General features: G+C 38.5%; 1 protein-coding gene across 3 annotated transcripts in view; it reads right to left on the reverse strand.

The window, feature by feature from the left end:
• LOC134535947 (inhibitor of nuclear factor kappa-B kinase subunit alpha-like) overlaps window positions 1–22,983 on the reverse strand; it is a 62,040-nt gene extending 39,057 nt beyond the window's left edge. Inside the window, exons 1-7 of one of the 3 annotated variants that reach the window (XM_063375366.1) lie at window positions 22,896–22,983; window positions 18,112–18,235; window positions 13,990–14,192; window positions 10,652–10,810; window positions 6,091–6,206; window positions 4,926–5,024; window positions 429–536 (exon numbers count right to left, since the gene is read on the reverse strand). In XM_063375366.1, the coding sequence (XP_063231436.1) occupies window positions 429–536; window positions 4,926–5,024; window positions 6,091–6,206; window positions 10,652–10,810; window positions 13,990–14,192; window positions 18,112–18,223 (797 nt within the window). In that variant the 5' untranslated portion in view covers window positions 18,224–18,235; window positions 22,896–22,983. The other 2 variants (XM_063375367.1, XM_063375365.1) reach the window with 2 other exon arrangements.
• Window positions 22,984–24,933: the final 1,950 nt, after the last annotated feature.

The raw sequence follows: 24,933 nt of genomic DNA on the forward strand, positions 1-24,933 counted from the left end.
CCATATTTTATTATAATTCTGTACAAACTTAATATGTGTAGGGCTGACCAACTGGCCTATTCATGTAATATTTATTGTAAGAAAAATCGAAACACCAATCAAAACATTTAATTAACAAAACCTAAGTGTTTCATGTAAAATTGTGAATATTCCTTTACATATACAATTTTAAAAAAGTAGCATGTAAAATATTTCATAAACAAGCAATTGCAACAAATTTTATGTTAAGTCATGTAGATACATCATGAGAGGGGGAAAAATTAAAATAGAATACAGAAAGGTATTAAATCAAATCAATAAGTGTAAAAAAAAAAGACAGTTATTATTATTTTTTTTAATGTATAGGTTTTGCTGTTTTAATTTTATGCAATAATATTTTGTTAATTACTTTATTTTTCAAATATGATATGTCAAACGGACTAACTCACGAAGAAATGTGGACTTCTGAAAACAGCGTAGGACTGAATATTATCTTCCCAGTCTTCTCTTTGTACACAGTAATGTGAGTGGGAGACTTCTTTCTCACAATGTCCATCCTAAGAACAAAAAACTAAACTACATTAAAAAGGTAAAGTTAAAAAACATCATCTTGTAATAATAGAGTAGGTTTAAAAAAATTTTTTAGAGTAACAAACAAGATGATAAAACAGTGACAGTACATGATTTAGGAACTTAATAATACATTTTTCAAAATAAACTTTGCTTTCTGTACCTATTACAGACAACACTTAGTTTTACATTTTAACATTATAATAACTAAGTAAAAGATATTATGTTATAAACAACCAAAATTCATCAAAAAAATTACAGGTATTGTTTTTATTATAAAAAATTAAAACATACCTAATAACATGATCAAGCAAAATTGCACTTATAGACTGATATTTAATTGTGATTAGGACATTTAAAATAAGTACAAAAAAATTATTTTTAACATTTTAAATGTTTAGAGTAAACAATTAACTACAACTAAAACATGCAATATTCTTGTGTATTGTATCTTAGTTCTGGATAAATTTAAAATGTGAAAAACATTTCTTCTTTTCATCAGATATCTGAAGCAGATGTTTTTATGGTTTTATATTTTGTTATCTTTTATAATTTTATGAATGTTTTACATAAATGAACCGACTCAAATTGTGGCATTTATCACATTTTATGCATCAAAACAAGAAATCGTGTTTTTCGAACTACTAAACCTAATGTAATAGCTTTTTAGCAGAAAAAATGTTTGATAGTTGCTTTAATTTCTTTCTGGTGCTGACACATGCAGAGAGTTTAAAAGTAAAATTTTAACCTTCAGTCACTTATCATTACAATAATATTAACATAAATCAATATGACATTACATTAGCCAAAATTTCTTAAACTGATACATATTCATGTGATGCTTCTCTATAGGTCTTTAGCCATGTCTGTATGGGTATCATACACTGGTTTTATTTACTTAAATATTAAGCCTTGACTAAATATCGGATTGATTCTGAAGAATGTTTTTAACATAATGTGAAAAGTCAGGTGAATTTTGTTGCATTTTGTGATTAGCCTTGCATTTTGGTGTTATGTGGTGTACGGAGTTTTATTACGGTTTCATCGCTATTCACCATGTTATAATATTAAATTACATATTTTCTACAATCAACAAATTAGAAAAAAAAAAAAATAGCAGGTGATAAAATTTGCAGTAAAAAATACATTTTTTAACTTATACACTGATAAAACCATAGTGGAAACTCGATATCATCTCAGTTCCTTAGGATTCCCTAATCCCTAGTACTATTCTTAAGATAGTGTAACGTTGCAAGACCCCAAGGTTAGTAGAGAGAGGTTGTCTCGATCCCATAAGAACAATGTAGACAGCCCGACACATATTTTTTCAGTGACAGTAAAAATTTCAAAATATCAATGATGAATCCATGAATTTTTAAAAATTAATATAATTAATATGTAACTAATAAACAAAATGGTTTATTTGTATTTATTTCTCAGCAAGATTATAATATTTAAAATAATTGCATATCAATTTCTTAGTGTTTAATAAAAGTAGCCATAGCTCATTAAAACGTTTTGGGAATGTTTGCAATATAAATAAACTGAAGTTAGATTTAAAAATAAATTTCTAACATGAATAGAGCAGTTTTTCTTGTAATCGTTTCATCCTCTTTTGCATCATACTCGAACGTTTTCTTCACTTTTACTTCGTCAAAGAACAACAATGCGTTCGAAGTCTAGCAACGAAGAACGTGCTACATTCAAAAGTTCAAACATGTTTTACTAGGATACCTTTTCTCATGTCAAATGAAGATGCCCATCGTTGAAGAGTTGAAAGTCCAGGCAATGGGAAGTTAAGTTTCTGTTTTAAAAATAAATAACATCGCTTACTGAAATAACACAAAATGAAAGCGAAAGCTATTTCCTCATTGGTCCTGTTTACTCTTTTTTTCAATGAAAGTAATAAGTCAATTTGATTTTTTGAAAAAATACTTGAAAGAATATTCCGCATGCGGAACTTTAACGAAGAACTGTTTTTTTGTTTGTTTCTAATATTTACGTTTTATTTTTTGAGTTTTTTCATGACTTCCAAATTTAAAACTGACTTTCTTTCAGCAAGAAACAAATTTTCTTTAAGAATTTGGATTTCCTTCTAAGCATTTCAACCGAGTCATTGTTAGAACAAGACTTTGAATGCTTTAACTGACTACAAGAACATGTTTCTTCCTCACTTACATTTTCATTTGAATCTACAATTAATTTACATAACTTTTTTTTTTGTTTTCCCTGCATTTAACTCGGTCTTCTCGGCGCACACGACTTTCCAATGTTTCTACAGGTGTAATTCCAAGTTTTAATGAAGGTAAAGCATTTGGTTTAAGACATCTTTTAGCGTATGTATTTAACAACTCAGCTTTCAAGTCGGGCTCGTAATCATCATCTGTAAAGTGCTCTGAACATATGTAAGTTGCTTTTGGATTCCACTCACCATCACGTCGACATTTCTGAACCCACACTTTCAACAGATGATCATCGCGTGGGAATCGATGATATTTTATATGATTTGTTTCAGGTAAAGATTTTGTTTTTACCAAACTATTAGTACACACAGCCACTGTACACCGCGTACCTGGCATTTTAATGTTCAAATGCAACTTTTTAACAGCGTTTAGCCTAACAAAACAAATTCACTTTAAATTCGTGTTCTTAACATTTTGCCTGCTAGTTACAATTAGCGAAGCACCTGTGCACTTATGATATAAGCAACACTAACATTTTATAACACACGCACTCTCAATTAAACTCCTCACAACAATAACTCTCCTGCATTACGCTGTAGTTTGACACGTTAGTACGAGCAGATGTGCTTGTAAACAAAGTAGCTGATAGGAGCGCACGGGCTGGCAATCCGAGCCGGAGCTGCAAGCGACGCGATGCGCAGAACGATGCGCAAGCGATCGAGGCAACCTCTCTCTACTAACCTTGGCAAAACCTTGCCCTCCTAGCTAAATAATTTCTTTTAAACTTCTTTTTTGCATATGTAAGCAGTAATAAGTCAATGTTTTTTGAGTAATGTATATGTATGAAACAGTATAATCAGACGTTATGATGTTATTTGAACGTGCTATGTGTTTTAAGAATGTCCCTGGTATTTTAAGAGACGTTTTCAATCATTACTATTTTTTATGTAATTATTCACAAATAAGTCGATGTACTAGATTTTTGCCTGTTTTGGCCTACTTTTTCAGGTTTTTTCTAAATAAGTTTAATTTTATAAAGTAATTTGTATTGTAACTGCTGGTACATAAGTTTCTAGAACGATGGATTTGGTGTGATGGTTAGAAAGAGAGGCATGAGAGGCCTGTATGTGCGAGTGAGAAAGAAACAGTGCTTCCCCGCCAACGGAGATAGAGGCTGGGATTCACCACTGGTCGTGGGAAATGTGTGATAACTGCTGTCTCACGGTGTGGGAGAGAGAAAGAGAATGTAAAGTCCCTGGCTCTATGGAGAGAAAACTGTTTTCAGTGTGTTTTCTGTTTTCCTATTGGCTTGTACGTATCTGTAAGCGTGAATGAAGCGTGCGTGTGATTGGTCGGTGAGGTCATGTGACTTCTCATCCCTGCGTGGAGGAGACGGTGGCAGGATTTCACCAGTCGTCTGCCGATTGCTGCACCAGTAGGTCGCGTTCAGTGGCTTCTCGCCAAAAATGAAGTAATTTGCTGATAGATAATTTAACGTTGGTGGTCAGAGCCAGGCCGAGTATTAAGTTAACCTAATTTTTTTATATTTCATTCGGACATTAATTAGAAATTGTGATCACCTTCATCGGCGGTTGGCTCGGGGCGAAATTCGGTTTCGCTGGGTGCGGCCACGTTTGAGGCCGCACTGACTTTGTGTACTTACAGTAAAACATTACTGAAGGACGCTATTTTTTCGTTAATTCTCATCGCGCAAGCTGCGAGCAATTTTCGTCAGGCAGATGTACGTGTTGAACGACTGAGTGAAGCATTGGAAGTGTTTGGATTCGTCTGTGCATTCTATTTGAAAAATAAAACAACAAAAATTACAATCGGCGTTGAACATCTTTTTATTTTGTATGTAACGAAACGTTACAAAAGTAAATGTTATAGTTTTGTAGACTGAAATATCGCCCGACATATTCCTCAGAAAACCAATTAATACGAAAATGTTTTCAAAAAACTAGTGTCAAACCCTATTTTACAGTTCCTAAACACTTTCCCAAAATCTGTCTGTGCATCTAAGTTGTGTGTATGAACCAGTACGCTATCTGTTTCGTAGATTTAGATGTTCCTGAATATTGGTCGTTATGTTCTTATAAACATTTTTTTATTTAAAGAAAAATATTTTTGGCAAGTGCACACAAAATATTAACATCATGTCAAGACTGAATAAATAAATTAAGCTTTACTAACCAGTTTGGAGGAGCATTAGGGTGTAGGAAAGGCCTCACCCCTGTAATCACTTCATGCGTTATAAGTCCTAAACTCCAGAAATCCACAGAACTGGTATACCTGAAAAAACAAAACACACGTTGCAGTCATGGCTTCTAGGATACAAGTTTCCTAATTATGAAATTAAAAAAAAAATCTAGACTTACTACTACATCTCAATGCATTTGACCCACAAAGCATTTCTCTGTTCAATTTAAACATTTTCACGCTGATATGCACCCAATACTTGAAGCTGGGAACTTTGCAGCTTACCATATTTACGTAAATATAAAGCTATGATTTTTTTACCAAAACTGTGGGAAATAAAAATGGGGTTCACTTTAAACAAGAAAAACTCGTATCTTGCCATTGGGAACAGCTTAGTTGGAAAACTACAGGCTCTGCCTCTTAAATGTGTTGCTTATGCCACTTTAGACCACTGTTAATTAAGGCCTCCTGAACCTCCACTAAATAGAAAAACTACACGCTCTACCTGTAAACTGCATCACATATGTCACTTTAGTCCGGGGCTTCCTGAAACTCTGCGCAGGCGTGACAGATGAGAGATGCAGGATGAACGAGAGGGGACAAATGGAGTTTGTCACTGGGTTCATCTTGCTTCTCTTCACTGTGGCTGCTGGAGAAAGCACCCACTCCTCCTCCTCTTACAACATTCCATACGACCTCTGTATATCACCACGTTCTTTTCTTTCTGAACAGCCACTTCTTTTTTAACTAGCCATAAAACATAAATTTTTGTTCTAACTACGACTTGTTGTTTTAAAAGAGACTTGTCTAAATCATTCTACTGAGACTGACGAAAGTAAACATGGAATAAATTCAATAATTTAAATAATTTTCAAGTGCAATCTACTTGAATTATGTTTTCCAATCCCCAAATTCTTTTCCATAAGCTCATAATCAAAAAATTTTGGGTAGCATTATGTTCAGGAACTATATTTTCAGGTGAATACAAATATTTAATATTAATTTTTTGTTAATTAACAAATGTGTTTTAAGTTTTAATTCATATCAATTTTTGGTAAAGTCCTCTAACAAAAAAAAAACCTGAACCGACACTACACATGTGACTGGAAAATTTTCCATTTCGATTCTTCCAAATCCAACTTGGTGCTGTGAAACTCACTTCTTGTCCGTGAACAGTTCCGGTGCTATGTAGTGCAAGGTACCCACGAAGGAGGTGCACAAACTGCTCTGGTCCAACTCCTTCGCGTAGCCCAGGTCCGTGAGTTTGTACACAACCTGTCGATGGACACGCACACACACACTGAGGTAATTCCCTTGATCAGGTGAAACACAAGTACTATCTCGTACGAACACGACCATTTGAATCTTGTGAATCTAAAGTTTCACACACCAATACACCCGCCCCTCAAAGTAACTCCCTGATTCGTTCCACAAAAACAGAGCGCTAATAAAAAACAGCGCTAATCAAATATGTATGTTTTTTCCCATAGTTTGTTTTCCAACCAGGTAAGCACGCCTGCTGACAAACAATTTAATGACAACATTACTCGTTAAAATCTATTTACAGTACTAATATATTATATAAATGAATATGATATACAAAATAATATAATAAATGCATCTGAAGTATGTAACGCCCCTCGTGCCCAAAAACTATATTATTTTAAATTAATTAAAAACACCTTGGAAACTGCTGGAAAAAATATTAAGAAAATTAAAGTTAAATACCAGAGGGGACACGAGGCAGTGAACAAGACAAAATTTACACTCCCTGCACACTAGTAACTTGGGAGTTGGTGGATCGTTATGCATAAGAAGGAAAATGATAAATAAATACACTATATAAATAATTTAGTCTATAGGTTTTCCTGGTTTATTATTAAGAGGTTTAGTTTTAGCATCATTTTGACATGATAATAAAGATCTTAGCAATAAACAAAGTTACGGGGGGCGCCCCTACATTATTTAAAACAATACATATTACACCTTAACAAACAAATGCTTACATTAACACAATTTCTTGTATAGCACCAAAATTTGATTCTCCCGACAATTACATAAATATGAGTTTCCTTGATTTTACATATTCTTGAAGATTACGTTCTTAAAGCACTGCTCGCTGGTATCTTAATAATGAATTTAGTTTCTTCTAAGCAAGTGGAATATATATATAGCTTATATCACCCAGGTCTTCCCAGGATGACGTCGGACCGAGAGGAAAACTCTTCTAAAGGGGGAAATCAGCTGGAGGTCCCGAAGATCATGCGGGGAGCAATTTCTCTCCCCGGAAACTTTGACCCTGTCTGAAACACATGTCAAACTCAAAACGAATTAGACCTGCGTCCAGACAGTCATACACAGTTGGCGCGAAAGGCCAACAGACGGGAATTTGGGAAAAAAAAGGCTGGATTACTCACCAAACAGGGTGTGGAATCAGGGCTCGCGAGGTGTCGCGCGCCGACATAAGGATGGCGCGTACCGAGAATTCGCGGATGCGCGGAAGAAACTAAAATTTTTAGGAAAGTAAAAAAATAATAAAATTTAACTAAACATGACTTCTTCTAAATACTACATCTGACTGGCTACTGTACCACTGGGATCACATCCCTAAAGCAAGCTGACTACATTCTTGTGCACACGAATTCGCCGTTGCCGCGAAAAGCCTCTTAGCACAGAGGCTGCCGAGAAGACGTGGTCAGTAGCTGAGGTCGGAGAACTAAGTGCCGGCGATGGCGGTCAAAGCTTCTAATTAAATCGGGCGCTCAGCCCTAAGAAAAAAAAGGGGGGAAGGTTCGGCTCAGGGCCGAAAACATGCGGAGGTGCCAGAAGCGGGCGTGACAACAACACGACATGCGCGCTCTCTACCGGCGGTAACAGGAAGCTACAAAGAATCGACTTCTACAGGCCGCGAGAAGAAAGCATAGTGCCTTATGGCACGGCGGCGCTGCTCTCTAGCGGCGTAAATGGGAACTAACTGAGGCGGTGAGCTGACTTGCCACTAGATGTCACGAGGGTGAGCTCTGCACGCTGGCGACCAGGCCCGCGGTTACTTTTTTCGCCGCTAGATGTCGGGGACGTCTCTGTAAGACCAGGGAGAATGTCCTTGAATTAGGCCATCGTCTTGGCTAAGTTCCCATCAGGTCACTGCACCTAGCTTGATTTCTCAGAACTAACGGGGAGGGGGTGGGGGGTCAGAAAACGCCACTCCGCTGGGAACACAGCTCCACTGGAGCCCCATTCATGACAAGACTTGCTATTCTAAGCAAGCCTCTCAGAAGTAGCAGCTTGCAGCCCACAAGCTGCTCTATGCAATTTTGGTCATGAAGAGAAATAAAATTACAAACTCGGGACGTGACTGCAGGCGAGAGAAATTTCAACCCGGGCTGCCCACGTCCACATTAGACAGCAAAATATCAGATTGGCCCCCTGAGAAAGGGGCTTCGGTCCACTGGCACCAAGTTTAAACACGTGGCGTACACCGGCCTAACAAAGAGTAAATCACCCCCTTAACAACCAGATAAATAAAAAAAATATTTCCCAAAAAATTTAAAATTATAGAAAACTTAAAAAAGGTGACGAAATGCCTAATTTCCAGCACAAGTATATCTGAACAACATTTTGAGATAAAACAACCTACAATTAAATTCAAAAAATTCACGGACCACGCTATTTACGTTATAGGGTTTGGGAATACTATTCCTAAGGAGCTCTAACATCATTTCTGAGTTACAAAATAATTTTATTAATATAAGAGAAATATTTTAATTCTAAGATTTTAAACATTTTCTATTATAAGGAAGATTATTTAACCTGTTAACGTAATTCCTGACTCTGTTCACTAGATGTTTGTCTGCCATGATTTTCTACTAAAGCAACCTAGTGGGCATGAGGTAAACTAGCCCTGAACACTCCTGGCTCTTCTCTCCAGAGCTGCTCCTGACATAAGGGATGGGCGGATGGCGTAATATAAATGTTGGCTTAGCACTTGGGCCGTCGTCTGAGATAAATGTGCAATGAAGGAAGTGAACAACTATTAAAGAAAGAGCAAAATATTGTTTGTTGATTCATCATATTGTTAATTCGCTTCACTGTATTTAATGCTACAAAAGTACTGTTGCCATTGTACAAGCAATAAAATAAAAATTCACGTAAAAAAAAAGTGCTACTTCGAATCTATGACCATGTTACTTCCAAGTCATGCCGTAATTTATTAGCATCGGTACTTCAAAACAGCCTTACTTCGAGGGGCAGGTGTACAATACCTACACTCGCTCAACCAAAATTCAAGGTCACCCAAGGGCCTGGTGACAAGTCAACATGTTGATCTATCAACAACCACATTATGCACATTGATGGGTCAATATTAAATCAAAAATTACAGAACTTGACATCTTGATGGTGACAAGTCAATGCCACAGTTGCAATGTCATACCACGATCAACATACAAAGGCAACACAAAGTGTGTCTGCCTGCGAAGAAAAATTTTTTAATTTAAATTGTTGCGTTCTGTCACTAATCTTTAACAATTAATTTAAAAGCATAAACGTAATTTTAAAATATGTACTTTAACAAATTTTTCGCAACATTAATTATAACACGAGGGATGAAATGTATTATTGGCTACCAAAATAAACATTTAAATCATGCCAAATCATGCCAAAACAGTGCTACTGCAGTGTTTACAAATGCTCCTGAAACAATTTCAGGAAATTTTCAGAACTTTTTTTTATGTGAAACATCTTAGCTCTTGGTATACAGCATTTGGTATGAATAATTTCGTAAACGAAGTCGCATGGAACGGACATATGTAACCACAGTGCTGCCATTTGATGGCAGATAGTGCGAACCTAAGTTCACAAAGCCAAAGGCAAACTTTATACTATTAACTGTTTGATGAATTTTAACAAGACTGGCAGTATTTCATTAAAATTCCTAATCAAAAATTAGGTCCAAAGCTGGGGTTTAGTTTTTTATTATTATTATTTTTATCAGAGCCATTTCATTATTTATTTTAATCTTTCACTCCGCAAATAAAATGTTTCAATAATCGACGTAGCTACTACGGCAACAAATTTCAGCAGCGAGTGCAGAAACTACATATGATTCACTTTAAGACATGTAGATGAAAAAAAAAAAAATTCCTTTATTTATAATGCTCTTCATTATTTTAAAGAATATTACGTAAAATTTTGTGTCTGTGAGTTTTGTATTATAAGTGTGCTTGCAGCATAAGAACACGTGAATTTGCTCGTTACCGAGGTTCGATTCTGCACATCTTTGTTGAGTACTGAAAGACTTGAATCACATTTTTTTTTTTTTAACAAAAGGTAAATTTTTGACTCTACTATCATGACCAATATTAAAAAAGAGCAAATGAAATACCAAATTATCAACAATGAACAAGAATATACAGTTTTAAAGTTTAAAATTCGAAAACATTACACAGATAATTTCCATATGCAAGTATAAACTGTGGTGAGGCATAAAAAAAAATTAAGTCAGCTTAAGGCTGGTGGAAATTTAAGTTTTGTAACTTCAGCACCACTGCTGCTTATTTAGGAACTTTTACGTAACTTTCATAACCAGTCCTCCTGGTCCCTTACTTTCTCGTGACTTTTGGGACTTTCATGACCTGTAGGCACCATGTACTGAGTTACCCTTTTTTATAAACATGCAAATAGTTTAGGCATTTAAGAGATATTTCAAAAATAAAGCTCACAATTCCATTTTGTTCCTGCAGAACAATGTTCTCTGGTTTCATGTCCCTGTGGGTGATCTTCTGGCTGTGAAGATACTGCAGGGCACTCGTGACGTCTCCGATGATGGCCCGGACGTCACACTCCGGCAGTCCGCAGCAATTCTCGCTCCGCCTCAGCACCTACGATCAAGGCCCAGGGAGAACTTAATTTTTTCCCGCCCCCTCCCCATTACCTAATGTACAACCTTTGAAACCCGACACTTTAAAAAAAAAATTAATAACTATAAACATTACCATGGCCAAAACAATAAACGTAATTTCTGCATATCGCATAAACACAACATTAAAAAAAAATCTCGAAACTCAAATCCCCTTCCGGCTCATCCTTCGCGACATCCCTGTCTACGACTACAGCACTGCTGGCTGTGGCCTTAGAACAGGGGGAATTGACAATTGACAATATAGGGAAGTTGAACATCATGTTGGTTTTTTTTTTAATTAATTAATTTATTTATTTATTTATTATTCAACCCTCTGATTTCACAATAAATTTTAGTAATGTAAATACTGGTCTCTCAGTATTCAAAAAATATTCTATATTCATAAATAATTTTATTTTATATTCAACATTTAAAATCATATAATTTTGTTAGTTATTCATTATCAATAGATACACCAAATGGGGCTCAAAATATTTTAATGAAAACATATGTAACATATGTATGAAGCTAAGAAAATTTTGTGAGAAATTTTTATTTGTAACAAATAATGTATGGTTAAAAATTTTTAAAAATACTTATGAGATATGTATATATCCAGTTGTATCAACAAAACCATTTTAAAACTTAAAATTTTATATTTTAAGAAAATGCATTGTACAGTTTTTATATTCCTGCATTTTACACTACAATATCTTCTATGGCTTCTGTTTTAGTTTCCTGTATTTTGCATAATTTTTTCTTGGACTCCTGTGAAGTGTGAAAAAAGTTTCATTGTATGTTTAAATTTGATTTAAAAAATAGTCAATTTACAAGAGTAATATTACTTTTGATTTTAAATTTAATTTATTACTTTTGATTTTAAATTAGATTCAAATATAAAACTGTGTTTACAGAAGCCTTACAGTATGAGTAAAAAATTTTTTTAAGTAATGTAAATGTAAATTTAAAAAAATAATAAAAACTAATAGGGCAGTAGCAAAAAACCAAAACAACTGCAATTTATGTATTACAATGGGCGAGGGATGTAACCCCCAAACCCCAAGTTAACAGAGGTCTCTTAACACATGATATGTTGGTTCAGTTATAAGTAGGGACCGGAAAAATTCGCGGGTTCAATGCCCTGTACTGTAGGGCCGCGACGTCTTGGCGGGTCGACTCCCTAGAGCTCAGCGACCTTGTAATCAACACGTCCCGCCATGCCTGCTCCGCTGATAGCAACGGCCTGGAAGTCTTCATGTCGTTCCGAAAACATTAGTCGAGAACAATCTCACGTACGGTGCAACACAGCCCAGATCTTAATGATACAAAGATGCTATAATCTTTACGGTAATTTATTATTTAAAGGTAGTGCATTATTTGCTCGACTGGGCAGATTAGTTAAACATAGTTAAACATATTTAAACATAGCTATACAATACTTTAAAAGTTAAGAACTAAATTTGTAACTGTGGGTTGCTGTAGGAAACACAATTAATTAAGACTTCAGCTAACTCCCTCGTTGATGCTTTCTTTTCCATTTGGTTTGGCTGAAACGTGAAGACGATCGACATGACACTTTCACGCACGTCAATAACCTTACCACTTTTATGCACTCGGGTTGGTATTTTTTCCAGAATAGCAGTCTGAAAGAAACATTTTAGTCATTTCGAGGGGGCCGAAAACCATATTTCTAACAAACCATCCTCGGGTAGCAATATCGGCTACACTTGTAGCTAACAAATATTCTAACAAGCGGTGCAGAAAGTCTGGAAAATTGCCAAATGCAAAACAAACAAACCGCGGGTGAAAATACGGGGAATGCATTCAAAAACTTATAATGTAAGTATTATTATTTAAAGTTATAATTATCTTTTATTGCCTGGTTTGTTTGTTTTTTTATTTGGCGTCTCTCTGTTGTGTTTTCGGATGCGCAAAACTGATCTTTGGCTTATACCTGTGTATCGCGCAGCTCTTTCGGTTGCTTTTGCAAGAGGTACTAGCAGACATTTGTTGGAAGCTTCTTCATTACAACACTGGATTACACTACTTATAATTCCCCTCTACCCACCAGTGGCGGATCCAGGATTTTGGTTTGGGAGGGGCTTGACCCAGCTGAGGCTAGGCTTTATCAAGGCAAACACTAAAACAATAGTGGACCCAGATGCTTTTGGAGGGGGCTTGAGCCCCTTAGCCCCCCCTCTGGATCCGCTACTGCTCCCCACTATGTATTACTTTATTGTATCTTGAATGTCCTGCGTCGGGCTCCATTGTTCAATTCAGACTGAGAGCGTGGCGCCTGATGTTTTTTCTATGAACCGCATAGCGGCTGATGTGCGCGCGCAGCTGCTTCCCCTCTCATTTACTCTTCCCCGCTTCCCCGCAAAACGACACGCCAAGACGTCGCGGCCCTACAGTAGGATGAACTCCATAGTTATACGTACACTCGGTCAAAATGTCATCCACCACATTGGCTGCTGTCTTGTGAGACGTCCCAACGTAGCAGCCTGTGATTCGATAAAGCTCTTTGGTTTGGTGTTTCTAATATTGGCCCAGAGTCATACAGGTGAGTTGCGAGCCAATAGCAGAGGGGAGCACTGAGGTATAAACTATTTGTATTTTAGCCTATCGCGAAATGAATTCGCGAATTTTTCAGGTCTCTAGTTATAAGTTATGTAGGGTTGGAAAAGTAGTAACAAGTACCAGCAGTTAATGAGTATTACACAACTTTAAATCATGGTAGTTTATTTTTAAAAATAAGTTTTCGAGCATATTGAGCCTGTTTTAATTCTATGTAAATTTTTAAGTTCAAATTATCAGGGGCGTAGCCAGGGGGAGGGGGGGTTAGGGGTTCAACCCCCCCCCCCCCCAGCACCAAATCTTTAATTAATTTCTTATTCATCACTCAAACAAATTTCATATTAAAATTAATAAAATTTTTACCATTACAATATTTAAATTTAAGTACCGAAAACTGCTAAAATAGCATTATTTTACACCTTAAAATCCAAATTTTCCCGGGGGAAGACCCCCGGACCCCCCGCTCTAATACGGGGGGGCCATGCTTCTTAACACCCCCCCAATACACAAATTCTGGCTACGCCACTGCAAATGACTGTCCCTGTTTACTCGCGAAAAGCAGCAACGTGACAGAGATGCTACCTGCCGCAGGTCGCCCCGGGAGCAGAACTCCATGCAGAGGACGGGCATGCCCGTCAGGAAGCCCTCCATGTCCTCCGGCACGGGCAACGCCTTCACCACGTTGGGGTGCGACAGCCGCAGCATTATCTGCACCTCCTTGGACCAGCGCTCCTTCTGCAGCTCCGACAGCTGGCGGTCCGAGCTGTACTCCAGCTTCTTGATGGCTGCAACGCGGGCGGCTCAGGTCTCGAGTCCACGACGACACTCGACAACTCAACAACGTGGTTCAAGTCATTTCAACACTGCTAGAACTAGTTGTTTTTTTTATGGTGTAAGAACACACAAGCTCTCGAGTCCACGACGACACTCGACAACTCAACAACATAGTTCAAGTTATTTCAACACTGCTAGAACTAGTTTTTTTTTTTATGGTGTAAGAATACACAAGCTCTCGAGTCCACGACGACACTCGACAACTCAACAACGTGGTTCAAGTCATTTCAACACTGCTAGAACTAGTTTTTTTTTTTATGGTGTAAGAATACACAAGCTCTCGAGTCCACGACGACACTCGACAACTCAACAACGTGGTTCAAGTCATTTCAACACTGCTAGAACTAGTTTTTTTTTTTATGGTGTAAGAACACACAAGCTCTCGAGTCCACGACAACACTCGACAACTCAACAACGTGGTTCAAGTCATTTCAACACTGCTAGAACTAGTTGTTTTTTTATGGTGTAAGAATACACAAGCTCTCGAGTCCACGACGACACTCGACAACTCAACAACGTGGTTCAAGTCATTTCAACACTGCTAGAACTAGTTTTTTTTTTTTATGGTGTAAGAACACACAAGCTCTCGAGTCCACGACGACACTCGACAACTCAACAACGTGGTTCAAGTCATTTCAACACTGCTAGAACTAGTTTTTTTTTTATGGTGTAAGAATACACAAGCTCTCGAGTCCACGACGACACTCGACAACTCAACAACGTGGTACAAGTCATTTCAACACTGCTAGAACTAGTTGTTTTTTTATGGTGTAAGAATACACAAGCTCTCGAGTCCACGACGACACTCGACAACTCAACAACGTGGTTCAAGTCATTTCAACACTGCTAGAACTAGTTTTTTTTTTATGGTGTAAGAATACACAAGCTCTCGAGTCCACGACGACACTCGACAACTCAACAACGTGGTTCAAGTCATTTCAACACTGCTAGAACTAGTTGTTTTTTTATGGTGTAAGAATACACAAGCTCTCGAGTCCACGACGACACTCGACAACTCAACAACGTGGTTCAAGTCATTTCAACACTGCTAGAACTAGTTGTTTTTTTATGGTGTAAGAATACACAAGCTCTCGAGTCCACGACGACACTCGACAACTCAACAACGTGGTACAAGTCATTTCAACACTGCTAGAACTAGTTGTTTTTTTATGGTGTAAGAATACACAAGCTCTCGAGTCCACGACGACACTCGACAACTCAACAACGTGGTACAAGTCATTTCAACACTGCTAGAACTAGTTGTTTTTTTATGGTGTAAGAATACACAAGCTCTCGAGTCCACGACGACACTCGACAACTCAACAACGTGGTACAAGTCATTTCAACACTGCTAGAACTAGTTGTTTTTTTATGGTGTAAGAATACACAAGCTCTCGAGTCCACGACGACACTCGACAACTCAACAACGTGGTACAAGTCATTTCAACACTGCTAGAACTAGTTGTTTTTTTATGGTGTAAGAATACACAAGCTCTCGAGTCCACGACGACACTCGACAACTCAACAACGTGGTTCAAGTCATTTCAACACTGCTAGAACTAGTTTTTTTTTTATGGTGTAAGAATACACAAGCTCTCGAGTCCACGACGACACTCGACAACTCAACAACGTGGTTCAAGTCATTTCAACACTGCTAGAACTAGTTGTTTTTTTATGGTGTAAGAATACACAAGCTCTCGAGTCCACGACAACACTCGACAACTCAACAACGTGGTTCAAGTCATTTCAACACTGCTAGAACTAGTTGTTTTTTTATGGTGTAAGAATACACAAGCTTCGAGTCCACGACGACACTCGACAACTCAACAACGTGGTTCAAGTCATTTCAACACTGCTAGAACTAGTTTTTTTTTTATGGTGTAAGAATACACAAGCTCTCGAGTCCACGACGACACTCGACAACTCAACAACGTGGTTCAAGTCATTTCAACACTGCTAGAACTAGTTGTTTTTTTATGGTGTAAGAATACACAAGCTCTCGAGTCCACGACGACACTCGACAACTCAACAACGTGGTTCAAGTCATTTCAACACTGCTAGAACTAGTTTTTTTTTTATGGTGTAAGAATACACAAGCTCTCGAGTCCACGACGACACTCGACAACTCAACAACGTGGTTCAAGTCATTTCAACACTGCTAGAACTAGTTGTTTTTTTATGGTGTAAGAATACACAAGCTCTCGAGTCCACGACGACACTCGACAACTCAACAACGTGGTTCAAGTCATTTCAACACTGCTAGAACTAGTTTTTTTTTTTATGGTGTAAGAACACACAAGCTCTCGAGTCCACGACGACACTCGACAACTCAACAACGTGGTTCAAGTCATTTCAACACTGCTAGAACTAGTTGCTTTTATTTTTTTTATGGTGTAAGAACACACTTGCTCTCGAGTCTACGACGACACTCGACAACTCAACAACGTGGTACAAGTCATTTCAACACTGCTAGAACTAGTTGCTTTTATTTTTTTTATGGTGTAAGAATACACAAGCTCTCGAGTCCACGACGACACTCGACAACTCAACAACGTGGTTCAAGTCATTTCAACACTGCTAGAACTAGTTGTTTTTTTATGGTGTAAGAATACACAAGCTCTCGAGTCCACGACGACACTCGACAACTCAACAACGTGGTTCAAGTCATTTCAACACTGCTAGAACTAGTTTTTTTTTTATGGTGTAAGAATACACAAGCTCTCGAGTCCACGACGACACTCGACAACTCAACAACGTGGTTCAAGTCATTTCAACACTGCTAGAACTAGTTGTTTTTTTATGGTGTAAGAATACACAAGCTCTCGAGTCCACGACGACACTCGACAACTCAACAACGTGGTTCAAGTCATTTCAACACTGCTAGAACTAGTTTTTTTTTTTATGGTGTAAGAATACACAAGCTCTCGAGTCCACGACGACACTCGACAACTCAACAACGTGGTTCAAGTCATTTCAACACTGCTAGAACTAGTTGCTTTTATTTTTTTTATGGTGTAAGAACACACTTGCTCTCGAGTCTACGACGACACTCGACAACTCAACAACGTGGTACAAGTCATTTCAACACTGCTAGAACTAGTTTTTTTTTTTTTATGGTGTAAGAACACACAAGCTGGAAGACGAAAATTCAGAGAAGTTGTGATGTACGCAAAGTATTACACAAAAGTGAATTTGGAACCTTTTGACACTAAAATCTTTTTTTTTTAAGACGTACAGAAGTGGAAATTTACGATTGTGTCGGATGTTATCACACATACTGTAATTTAATGGTATATGACATGTAGTGGATCGAAAGGATGATACAGATAGAAATAAAGGTGTGCAAAGAAAAGAAAAAAGATTCTACCAGTACATGCATACTCTTCTCTAAATCAGTTTCAGTCCTTGAAAAATTTATAAATTTGAATTTGGTACCAAATCCTACAAAAAAAATAGTCTATAAAATATTATATAAGGATACAGTCGAGCTGCTTTTTAATCTCCTTTCAGAGTTGGAGTGTTTTCAGATGATATAACAATAAATTGTAAATATTTGTTTAAATGACTTTTTTTTTTTTTAACTTTATTTTAACAGATAAGCTTCATACTTTCTGTGTTGCAAACATTCCTACAAAGAAACAAAATATATTTTTTACAATATATTTTTTACCAAACTGAAAAAAATTAGGTCTTAAAAAATATTATATAACTAATAAAAATTAAAATTTATTACTTACAAGGAGTCAAATATTGTTAATAAAATAAATATATAAAGCATAAAGGCTTATAGTTTGTACATGATGCACACATGTAAAAATGGAAACACACAGGATAAATAACTTTTCTTTTGTGTGCTCGTAACATACGTACCGAGTAATTCGCCTGTTTTGCAGTTTTCCCATAGCGAAACCTGACCAAAACCTCCTGCACCTAGAATTCTCTTTCGAACCCAACTGCCCATTTCTTCCGGTTCCTCCATCATTACTCACGCAACCTGCAAATGTGCATACAGTATATTCTCAGACCTCTGAACACCACAAATACAGTTCCAACTAGGGGTGTATGTGTGTTAGTATTGTGATAAGCATGACGCTGAAGCATATAGTGCGGTATCGTTCCAAACACAAGCTCTGATCTAAGCAGTTATGATGATTTGAGTGGTACAAAGAAATGAAGATAAAAGTGTAATGCAGGTCCCTTGAGTGCTTTCAAAACATTGTACCGGATGTTTCATACCTAAAAATTATTCTAAAACACCCATTCTCTAGTCAATCTCACTTTCCAAAGATAAAGTTGAGAAACAAAATCCAGAAACATTACCTACTACAGTCTGTCTCAAATTTCAAAAGCTATTTAATACCTTTAAATTGAATTAGCTGAATATATTTTTTGTTTACATAATAAACAAAATCATACATGAGCAAATGTAATAGGAGATGTACTAGTCACAGGAACAGGCAGATTTTTTAAAGTTATAAAGCTAAAAGAAATGTTTTCAGAGATAATTTTGATTTATGATTTAAGTCTTCAACTTATTTGTGATTACGAACTGAAAAGAGGCACTAAAAGAAACCAAATGCAAGTTAGCGAAAGGCCAATGGAAATTAAAGTTTTGCAACTTCTGGGATCATTACTGTTTATTTCAGGGACTTTTTTTTGTGACTTTCATGACCAGTCCTCCAGTTTCCTTAATTTTTCAATGACTTACGAGACTTTCATGACATGTTACATGGTGTGTACTATTTCACATTAATAAAAATTAAGGAGTTTTAAGGAGCCCTTTGAATAGCTGAAGATATTTAAATCATCATAGTTATCAAAGTTTTACTCATAGTTTACCACAAGTAAAATTATTATTATTACTATCAGAAAAAAAATCATCTGCTTCACTATTAACAAAAGCAGCACAGGCACAAAGAGTATTAGTAATGTGAAACCCTCAACAAAGTACACATGCGAAACACTGCTTCACTGCCAGAGTCCAAAATGAAATACCTAATTCGACTGGAAAACATATTTATTAAGGATCCATGGTGATACTCAAGGTTTTTTTTATGGGTCCTTAAGGAATAAAAATCAAATTAAAATATTCTTAAGGAAATTAAGGAGGCATGTGTAATAATCCCGTACCATTCCGACCCCTAAATATTCTTGTAGCCTATGTTTTTTTTTGTCAACACACACTATTCAGATATCTTGAGCAATTACTGAATCATGTAGGATCTGCTGAAACTCACACCACCACGTGTGTGCCCAGGTAGACGAGGACCTTAAGACCCATGAATTACTGTACCTATTAGAACATAACACCAATGACAGTACAATCTGCAACTTTCAAGGCAATACATTACCAAGTTCTTGGTACTTTTTTTTTTTATTGATTGATTTATACTTGCAATTGGGATTTCACCCAGTCCTACCCTATCTCTCACTTTCCTCCTCTGCTTTTTTAGTTGCCTCCTCAGATCTCTTGCATCTCTCACCCCCAGCATTACTTTCCTTCCTCCAGCCCATTCCACCCCCTCCCTGTGCTCACTAAGAGGGCATGTCTCCTCTTTCCATCCGCATCCATTCCCTCTGGAGTTTCCACCCACGATCTCTCCTTGATCTCTCCGCCTTTTATCCCACCCCTCCTTATGTACCCTTGTTCTCAGCTGTCCCCATCCCCCCTCACACTTTATCACCTTAAGCAGCATGACTTCCCTGAAAAGCTTCCCACCCCAACTTGATCATTTCCGTTGAACTATGCATTTCCCCCTCTTGCCCCACCCTTCTCCTCCATGTATCCATACCCACCACGCCGCTCTATGCTGCACCTTCACCAGCTCCCTTGCCTGTCACGAGACATGGATGCCAGATTTCACTATCCATCTGTCGCTTCCATAAAGTATGGAAACACAAAAAACTGCAAACAAAGAGCTTGAACTTTACAGGGAGGGAGTATTGTAGTTGGGTAAAGATTAGGGGACTTGATGAAAAATGGGCCGCTTTGAAAGACTTACTAGAGCAGATTGTGGAGCGTTTTGTGTCTGGAAGGAGGGTAGGAAAAAGGTGATCCTACCTACTAATGGAGGGAGATAAGGGCCTTAAAGAGAACGTATAGGAGGCTACATGCAAGGGCCAGGAGGAAAGAAGGGGGAGAAATAGAGGCAGAGATCAAGGTGTTGGGTAAGGCGCTGGGGAGGAAAACAAGGGAGGCAAGGGGTGCATACATAAAGACTAAAGGTAGAAAGGGGGGAAAGATAATGGGGCGGACATTTACAGCAATGTGCAAAGGGTAAAGGGAGAGGAAGGAATAGTGGTGCTCAGGGGAAGAGAGGGGCAGGAATGTACAGATGACAGGGAGAAGGCAAATTTGCTGCAGGAGCAGTACCTATTTGTGTTTCTAAGGGGAGAGGTAAAGGAGTATCGGAAAGTCTCAAACACGGTAGAACAGAGAGGTTTAGAGATAATGATGAAAGATGTGTGGGGGGTGTCAGGAGTTTGAAGGGGAGGAAGGCACCTGGGCCAGATGGGATAGGGAACAGTCACCTTGGGGGGTGAGGAGGTATGTAGATATTTAATGGTGATGTTCAAACAATCCCTTGAGAAGGAGAAGTTGCCAAATCAATGGAAAGAAGCGGTGGTGGTACCAATTTACAAGGGAGGTAGGGATAAGGCGAACTACAGACCAGTCAGCCTGACATCATGTGTAGGGAAAGTAATGGAGAGGCTGGTGGGCAGTTATATGGTGGGAGTAATGAATTACCTAGGTTGGGTGGACAATAGACAGCATGGATTCAGGAGAGGGTTCTTGTGTGAAACACAGATGGCGGGGTTGCTAGAAGATCTGGTGGAAGTGAGGACAGGGGGAAGCAGATTGATGCAATTTTCATAGACTTTAAAGAGGCATTCGATAGAGCACCTCACAAGAGTCTAATGGATGAGGTAGAGATTTTGGTGGAGGATGAGAGGGTGGTTAGTTGGGTAGGAGACTTCCTGAGGGATAGAAGGCAGAGGGTGAGGGTGGGTGAGGAAAGGTCTGAAGAGGTGATGTCAGGAGTTCTGCAAGGGAGTGTGTTGGGGCTCCTGTTGTTCATGATAATGATGAATGATATTGGAGAGGGAATAGAGGCCAGGATGAGAGTATTTGCAGATGATTGTATAGTGTATAATGTGGTGGGGGAATGGTTTCATCTGCAAGGTAACTTCAGTAGACTAACAATGGACGGATCAGAATGGGATGTCGCTGAATGTTGAAAAGACAAAGGTGGTTAGGTTCACGAGGAAGAGGAAGGTAACGAGGTAAGTGTATATGTGGAAGGGGCAGGAAATAAGGGAGGCCGAAGAGTATAAGTATCTGGGGGTGACCCTACAAAAAAAACCTGGGATGGGCAAAACAGGTTCAGCGGGTGGTGAGTAAGGGTGGGAGGATCCTGGGGCTGCTTGGGGTAGGGAAGAGGGTAAGAGAAAAGGCATACTCCACATTGGTCAATCCAGTGATGGATATGGGGCTGTGATCTGGGACCCCTACCTAGTGACTGAGGTGCAGCGTAGATCAGTGAGGTGGGTGATGGGTATGTAGAAGGAAAGGGATGGGCAATATGGGGAAATGCTTAGTCCAACTGAGATGATTAAGGAGCTAGGGTGGGAAGCATTAAAAGGTAGGAGAAAGGTGGAAAGGTTAGAGGTATTTATTACCTTATACAGTCGGACTGTGTATCCTAGTTCCCAGCTGGGAGCAGCTGGGGACTAGGATACAGAGGTGGGTGTAAAGGGCGAGGAGATCATGAATGGACGCTCCAGTGACTGGTGGCGAACGGAGAGGGGTAGGATCGCTTTTCTTGGTAGGACAGGAAGGGAGTGGAATGGGCTGGATGAAATGGTAGTGGTGAAAGATGCAAAGGATATGAGGAGAATTCTACAAAGAAGGGGGAGGGGAAGTGAGTGAAAAGGAAGGACTCCTTGCCGCCGGGTGAAATCACAATTACATGTGTAATAGTCAATTCAACAGTTATGTAAAATAATTCTATAAAGATTTTCAGACCCGAGGGTCTGAAACATGGTCAGGATTTCCATTTTTATCATCAATAAAAACAACAAAATAATTAAAGACCACTAGGTGTTCTTCAACCATAAACAATTAATGTTGTATTTAAAACGTGAACAAACATTGTTACCGCCGTGGCCAAATACTCCGCTTTTATTGGTTTCACGGACAAACGTAAACGGAAGAGTCGGGCTGATCCGTAAGGGTCCATATCCACATAAGCGTCTTCATAGACACTCCGTTCCGTGAGATCCGTCGCAATTTACCTATACATTTCAAGTACATAGGTGAAAAATCATTGACTTATTTTAACTTAATCCCTTTTTTTCCGTCGAATTGTTTCTGAGCTAAATAACTCTGCGGGATTTTCTTACATTTTATTACCCAACACAATCATATCATAACTGAAAGATATGTAGTAATTTAATTTTGCAAAACATTTAATCATACCTGCAAATCCTATGGTTAACCTATATATACAGCGTGTACAAAGGAGCAAACAACTTGTTTAAACTAGAAAAAAAAAGTAGAATGCTAGGTTAAATATAATATACATAAAAAGTGTCCAAAAAAAGACACCTAAATTATTTCAAAATATTAATTTGTATACTTATATAGTGCGTACATAATTTTTTCTTCTTTAAAGTTACTATTATGATGATTGTTATCATAAAACTGTTTAAGAAACACAATTTCATGACATAAAATGGATTATTTTCTTTCTGTTTTCCTAAAATCTCTGAATAATTTAAATTTGGGTATTAGGTTTTATTCGTGCTATAGAATTTCGAAATAGCTTTTCTTAATACTGGAAAAACCAAGGCATATCTATTAATTTTCCACGGTTATTTATCCTATATTTGGGTAATAACAAAAATATCGGAGCATTATCAAGTCGGGAGATAAATACTAGTTATTTCAAGACATGAGTGATCTTAGTTTATCTTAATTACAATAAACCTTATTTAATGATTTCATTGTGATTTGTAACATTTAAAATTATTTAAAAAATGCTTAGCTGAAATTAGAACTTTTTTTTTTAATATTCAATATGATTTTGTATAAAAATCTGACGCCAGCCGCCGGTGCTCCCTCTGGGTCACACAGGCCGTTACATACCAACAACACTTACTCAAATTGCAACTGCAACGAACATGCCCGCGCGTGATGTCCACTGTGTGAGTTAGTGCGCCGCGACGAACGGCAAGCCGACCGAAGCGCCCGACCGGGTGTGGCAATGCGTTAGTGTGGAATTAAATAAGTAATTCCTTTTTTCAAAAACAAAATAATAACAATTCAAAGATACTGAAATAATATGAGAATTATGTGCAATAGTAAAATAATCATGAAATATCAAATTTAACAACTAAGTCCAAAACTGGTCGGGGCTGTTTTCCCGCGCTACACGTGACTTGGCGCTCTAGCGCCAGTTGCCTTCCGGTGCTCACCAGGGACGGTCGTTCCGCACCCTTCGCGCACACATTATCACGCCAAAACCAGCATCTAGGCGACATGACGTAAGAGCTTCATAAGTAAGGACTTTTGTATTCGCAATCCCACCGCGTCACTGTGATCAACAATAACTTTCATGTTTTAGCGTTTGCCATCGCCTGGGGTCTCGTGTTCGAGACCGGGTGTGTGTCTTAGCAGATATGTAGCTTTTAGATGTTTCTCCGGGTGAGCGCAAGGGTAGCTGCACTAACCATGAAGTGGGTGTGGGTGTTTCGCCCCTTGCGTGGTCTACTAGGATCGTCGGTGGTACTTACTACAAATAATATACACGGGTTTTATGAGATGTATTTTAATTGCGCAGCGCGCACTGATTGGGCATAGCCTGCACTGTACGAATGTTTGCAATTGCATGGTACGAAGTTACACGATACATTACATAGGAAGTTACACGACACATTACACTGTAAAACTATGTAGGTTGCCTTAAGGCACTGCTTCCTACGTGATACCCTAACGCCAGTGGCGATTGGAGGCGGCCAATCCCGTAAATTACAAGCCGAGTGAAGGCCGGGCTCACCTGTGTGAGCCGTGGTCCGAATTAAATTTAGCTAACAAGTCTGTTACACAGTTGATATCGGCACTCGTGTACCTGACACGTTAAATAAAGTTCTGAGTCCTCGGGAGTCGGCCCGTACCGTGAAGTGACTACACTGTGGATCTAAGTGACAAGTGAGCGAGGCATTAAGCGCCTGGGTTAAGCCCGGCACCGTAAAAGGACGCGGGGGGTAGTTAGGAAAAAGGGTTAGTACCATGAGTTAATAATTACCAGAATGCACAGTTCAGTGAAGACAATAATGTAGCTCCTCATGGGACACTAGGTCCGCCCCGGTTCGCGAGTCGCGCGGTACTGACGTCTGGCCCTGGTGCGAGGGAGGGGGTGAGCACTCTCTCGCGCCAAGGTTCTTAAAGTCCTGTTATTCGAAAAATATGAAACATGAGTAAGTTATGATTGTACACAAATTCTACTAATAACTTGACGCCAACCGCCGGTGCTCCCTCTGGTCCGCAAAGGTCGTTATGCCACAACAACACTTACTCCTAAGTGCGCCGAACATGCCCGAGCGTGATGTCCGCCGAGTGTGTGAAAGTGCGCCGCGACGAACACCAAAGCGACGTCAGCGCATGGCCGGGTGTGGCAATGCGCCTAATTA

Source organism: Bacillus rossius, chromosome 10 (genome assembly GCF_032445375.1).
Source record: "Bacillus rossius redtenbacheri isolate Brsri chromosome 10, Brsri_v3, whole genome shotgun sequence".
In the NCBI taxonomy this organism is placed as follows: domain Eukaryota; kingdom Metazoa; phylum Arthropoda; class Insecta; order Phasmatodea; family Bacillidae; genus Bacillus; species Bacillus rossius.